We start from the raw sequence: 6,000 nt of genomic DNA on the forward strand, positions 1-6,000 counted from the left end.
CACCAATGGACCTTCACGTCATCATCCGGCAACGTATTACCAAGAAACCCTAGTTTTTGTTCAACAACAAATAACAACAACCATAACCTTATCCCAACTAAATGGGGTTGGTTATATAGATATGATAGAAGCATAAATAGTAAGAAATGAGAAGGCAATAAAAGGTAATAAATAGTTTTTTTTCATTTCCTACAAACTATTTTCATGGCAAATAGGGCGGCATAAGTTGCTGAATGCTGATAACCACATGAGAAAAAAAAATTCCCCAGAGGACCTCTCAAAACAAGAATAGAAGTAAACTAATGCTCTGATACAATGCAGCAAAATCAGAGATTAGAAACAGTACCTGCGCAAGATAAGAGAAAAGCAAGAAGAAAAAAGAAAAGAAGAGAGAATAGAAGACAATAGGGCTCATTGTTTCACTGGATGTGTAAACCATGAGCCTTGTATGTCATTATATAATGTCTAACATTTACAAAGTAAGGACAGAAATAACACTAATGACATAAAAGAGAACCATGACCATAATATTAATAACCTCCAAGTGATATAACTTAGACATCTAATTTTTGTTGTAGGCACCCCCCCCCCCCAAGGCTTTGGAGTAACAGAGCAAGATGTCCCGCAACCTGCAGGAGGGTTTGTATGTAGATAAGGGTTGGAATTAGTACCTACCATTGACAGCCCCTTCCTTCTTGTTTTTCAGCCTTTCTCCTTGACTTTTCCCCTCTCTTCGCTTTTGCACTGATGGAAGAGCCCAGTCATGGAAGAAAGGTGCCATAGAAGAACATTGTCTAAGGTTTTTATTTTTGCTAAGACATTGTTTTGAGCATATGAGGCCTGCTGTTTTGGCTTGAAAGGTAGGTAGGGGATAGTAGGGTGGGTGATTTCTAATGCTTTGCTGTTATTTTTGTGTTTATTTTTCTCTTTTCCGTATGTTAAATAGCTCTCTTACATATTCATAATAACAAAAATCTGTTGCCTATTAAAGAAGATGAAGAAAAATATCATTGAATTCCAGTAAATAAATGTAGAGAATCCTGATATCCTGTTTCCATTAGACAGGTCTGTGTACGTTAAGAGGAAGCCTACAGTTATACAAACAGGTTGATGCATTTGCATAGTTAGATAAGTAGCAAATAACCAAATGTGGAAATAGATAATATAATAACAAAGAAACTACAGTAAACAGCACTTCTTTATGCAGATGGTGGTATACTTACAGCTTTAGAGCCTGGATCATAATACTTCCACCTGATCCACCTCCCCCTTTTAGTCCTCCTTCACCTCCTTCTGCAGTCACAGATCCATTTAGATCTAGTACATCCTTCACTTGAAGCTTGACTCTTCCTCCACCATTCCCACCATATTGTATTTCAGCAGATTTACTTCCACCCTTACTCCCATAATACCATGGATCAGACAAAGTAGACCAACCATAAACATCGCCACCCCAAATGTTTTTCTTATCATCTTTCAGACAGGAAGCACCTCGGCCCCCATGCCCTCCACCAGCTCCATCAAGGCCTATTGGTGTACCACTAGTCTGAGAAGGTGGTGGTCCACCCAAAGATGTTGTGTTTATGGAAGAATGGTGATCCAGACTCAGATTGGTGGCAGAGACAATTACAGAACCAGCAATAAAAGCTACATGCTCACCAATTTTAATGTTGCCAGATACATTGAAACTGATTGTACAGCCTTCAGTAGGACATACAATTGAAACATGAGGGAGTATCTCCAAGTTTCCTGTCCCAGTTACATAAAGATCACCATCTAAATACAAGTCTGAATTTAACAGGCACTTAGTGTCCAAGGAGCCAATGCCTTTCAGGTCCTTACAGGACACCGAATTATTCCATGAGAGCAGAGAATCCACTGGTATAAGGAAACCAGAGCTGCTACTTTCATTTTCATTCCTTGGAAAAGACCCATAATCATTTTGTAACTGTGTTTCTGATTCAATATTCTTGCTCATACAATGCCTGGAACTTAGGAAAAGAATGGAGATGAAAAAGGATGCCAACAGAATGCACTGACAGAGGCTCCCATAGTTCAGCACCCGATGCATCACCGTTGAGGAACATCAAAGTACCAGAAAGTTAATTATTTCTGCTGCATTCATATAAAACACACACAGATGTTAGAAGCCATTGTGACTTGGTAATCATGTATCAAACATCTATATACAGTTGAGTAGCTTCAAACCATCTTCCTTCCTAGAAGCTCTTTGATGCTCTACTAATCATGGTCCCTTCCACAGTGACCATCTGCAGAAGCACAACTTGCAATTGAGGACGAAATTATATAGCAAGAGGAAATGTACCAAATGATGTGATGTAGGTACTAAATCTGCAACAGAAAAACTAAGGGGTCACTAAGGCATATGAAAAGTTGTACCATTGATCAGTGAAAATAAAGTTAATGCACCATAAAGTAGTTCTGGTATAACAAAACAAAACAAACCATTCATTCAGGAAAGAATGAGAGGAGCCCTTACATCAGCCAGCCATGGACAATTGATGTACAAGTACAAAACATTTCTATAGTACTCAGAAAAAACAAATGGCTATATCTGCCAGTTAATTCAAGACATGGAGATGTGTAATGAACAATATGCGGGCTTTCAAACAAGTCATCAAAGTCAATGTAGGTGCTGGGGTATCAGGTGAGAATCTGGCAAGACCAATATTGTGAAGAGTGGAGACCACAGTTTTCAAAGTGCTTTTTTCTGTTGTAAGCCACAGGTGTAAGTTAGGACAAAACCCAAAGCTCTCTATGAACTTAAATGATTTGGAACTGCAAAATGTTGTCGATCTGCTTGACCTCTTAAAGACTGGTGATTAATAATTACAAGACGGATTGATAGAGCCAGAATACACCCTACATTCAATGTGTTCAGAAATGACAATGAGTGTGTCAACAAGCTCCGGCTAGCAAGTGCTACCACAGGGAATCAGGGATTACATTATCAAGGGATTCAAGCAAAACTGGCTTGCCTTATGGATATCCCAAACTTGATTGTGGATTGGAGACATTATGGCCTGAACAGACGACTAAGAATTATCCCAAAGCTTGATTCCTGTGGCTTGTTGCTGGATTGTTCTGGAAGAGAGAAATAACAGAATAATCCAGAGCTTCGAGGTAGAATCTGAGGAGAGCAAGTTACTAATCAAATTGTTTGTGCATGATAGAGAATCTTCCGTTGACATGTTCTGTTTCCGGACCTGGAAACTCAACCAAATTTCAATGCATTTTCCTATCTGATCAGTTTAAACCCACACCCCAACCACCCCCCCTTCCAAAAAAAAAAGATAATTAGCATTATCATTGTTTGCAAAAGATCAAGCCATCTTAAAGAACGTAAACCATGTTTTGATATGGTGAAACTACCTTACCTTGCTTCATCAGAGCACATAGGCCTCTTTCCCCCCGCCCCCCTTTAAATCTTTGAAACCTAGGTTCCAAATAGGTGTTTTGATTGAACAGGGTGAGAAAGATGCATATAACCCACCAGGATTTTAGACCTCTTTGTCTACTCATAGTTTTGGACATCACCCCTGTGACCCAACTTGAGCTGGTCTGGAACAGAGACTACGTCAAAGTTAACTGAGAATCTATAGTGTCAAAATCCAAGGCAGACCAATATAAGGAATGAGACTAGATGAGAACACTACTGTCCACAATTCAGGGTGGATGTTTTTATTACACAGCACTCTTTAACCCCTACTTTTTCCACCTCTCCAACTCAAAAGATGAATACCCAGACAGATATATAGACCTCCTCCAATCCAACCAAATCATTAATTGGATAAACGCATTTGACTCTCCATAAATTCATAATTCGTCCATTGCAACACCACAAGTTGTAACCGAGTGATCCTGTTATTTTTATCCTCTTTAGCTCAGCAATTAAACTTTGTGAACCAGATTACCGCACTACATGTATCCAGTAGAAAGAGTTTGCATGTTTCAAACAACTATGAAACTAAAGAATGCTATTAAATCCACATTTTCTTTTCCACACAAACAATCGCAAGATCTACCATTCCACTTCACAAGATTACATACTTTTTAAAGCAAGAATCTAACATTGCAGCATCGGAACTCAAACATAAACGATCAACCTCATCAAAATTCTCTTTTAAAAAGCTACAAATCAAGAAATCTGAAGTCGAAATGCCGCGAAATTCAATGTATTCAGTAATAATTGAAGTAAAAAACAAGAGAAGTAGAAGAGAAAAAAGATCACATACAATTCAGTTTGAAGATCTCAAGAGATTGGCTAGTTTGTCTTCCTGAATCTTCTGAGCTCTCAATCCCTCTCTCTCCCTTTGCCTCAGTTATTATTCTTATTCTTCAGTCCAAACTCCAAATTGACAAAAATACCAAAACAGTCACCTTTTTCCATTTTCTTTACTCTTCTTTCTGTTTGGACGCTTCACCCTCTCTCTCTATCTCTCTCTCTCTCTCACTCATGATGTGCTTTTCCTTTTTTGCTTTTTGCGTTTTTCCTTTTTCCCCTTATTTATGCAGAAAAGTCTCGATGAGTCCAACTACGTCTTTTGCTTTGCTGGACTCCGCTCAACTATTAATTTCCATAAACACCCTTTTAATCTCCAAAAATTTCGGTGCTACCCCTACTATTCAGTTTTCAGTTTATTAATTAGTCATTAATTAACGCACTAATCTCATTGTCAGGTCGAAAGCGATTTAACTACCTCGTTAAGCATCGTGTGCCACCGTTATTACAGCAGAGACGATCCAGAACAAACATACTTACCTGCTAATGAACGGTAGAGACACCAGAAGATTGTGATCATGATGGATTAGAAACCGTACACGTGGCATTCTGTTCACAACGACAATACGTCATCTCAACGATGGTCAAAGTCAAAAGCTAAGTACGGGATCAGCTACCGTTGAATATCTACGGTATCATGCATCCAACTTCGTTACATTTTTACACTTTAGCTGTTTGTAGTAAAAAAAAAAAAAAAAAAAGGTTTGTAGTGTGTACTAACAATTGGTTTTGAACCAAAAAAAAAAGTGTACTAACAAGCATCGATTTAGGGGATGCCGGTCCAGATTGGATTGGATCAATACGTATTGGACATTTTGCCCTTGATTTTTTTTAAAAAATACAATTTTTTTATTGGTACCCCATAAATGATATAGATAATTGATTTGGATCAGTCAAAGATAGGGGATCGATCTCAACCAATACCAATATAATATGACCAATACAATATCAATATTTGAAACCATTCTAAGAAGTGGAGGATCTGTGCTTTTGTTTAAACAAATAGTATTTTTTCTTTTTTTTTACTAATCAATCCTATAGTGTCTAGTACACTGCAAGACCAATGGCCTACCTATTCTTAACGGGGAACACACACCATGAGGTCAAAGTTGATCCTCACACCTCCATACGTCAACATGCCTAATATGTTATGCACATAGAAAATTCAAATTTGTGACACGAGAACTTCCATGGATATAAAAAGATATTCTTAGTTTTTTTTTTTTAAGAAGTTTACTTTGCTCATTTAAAAAAAAAAAAAAAAAAAAAAAAAAAAAAAAAAAACGAGGGAATATCTGTTGGTTCATTCGTGTTCTATGGTTTTTTTAAGGAAAATAATACAATCCAACAGCGTTACATATGCTAAGACACATGAGGAAGTGGAACCAAACTATGAAAAGACCTCCATGCCTTGACTCCACTTTTCAGTATGCTTAAGCATACACAACACTATCAATGTAGCATTCTCTCTCCCTTGGATTAGATTTTTGACTTATAATAATTTTACGGATCTATCTGTTTTATAATAATCGTTGATTATAATTTATTTTTTTTGGTAAACATCGCTGATTAAAGGTTGACCCACTAAATCTTGGAGGTTACTTCTGGCTTTATAATATGCAATTGAAATTTAGAAAGCACGTGTTAGACCATGCTGAGATTTTTTTTGTAGATGCTGAGCCACTTGAAGAGGAGTA

The 6,000-nt window shown here is 37.5% G+C and overlaps 1 protein-coding gene across 4 annotated transcripts in view; it reads right to left on the reverse strand.

Moving 5' to 3' along the window:
• Nucleotides 1-4,486, reverse strand: part of LOC122068501 — a 69,943-nt gene extending 65,457 nt beyond the window's left edge. For 3 of the 4 annotated variants that reach the window (XR_006137129.1, XM_042632380.1, XM_042632378.1), the window contains exons 1-3: nucleotides 4,257-4,486; nucleotides 2,209-2,352; nucleotides 1,224-2,115 (exon numbers count right to left, since the gene is read on the reverse strand). Coding sequence is in view for 3 of the 4 variants with exons in the window: in XM_042632380.1 (XP_042488314.1) it covers nucleotides 1,224-2,071 (848 nt within the window). In the remaining variant the exon portion in view is untranslated. The remainder of the gene's footprint in view (nucleotides 1-1,223; nucleotides 2,116-2,208; nucleotides 2,353-4,256) is intronic. The other variant, XM_042632379.1, reaches the window with a different exon arrangement.
• Between the last annotated feature and the right edge of the window lie 1,514 nt (nucleotides 4,487-6,000).

The sequence above is a fragment of the Macadamia integrifolia genome, unplaced genomic scaffold (genome assembly GCF_013358625.1).
Source record: "Macadamia integrifolia cultivar HAES 741 unplaced genomic scaffold, SCU_Mint_v3 scaffold402, whole genome shotgun sequence".
In the NCBI taxonomy this organism is placed as follows: domain Eukaryota; kingdom Viridiplantae; phylum Streptophyta; class Magnoliopsida; order Proteales; family Proteaceae; genus Macadamia; species Macadamia integrifolia.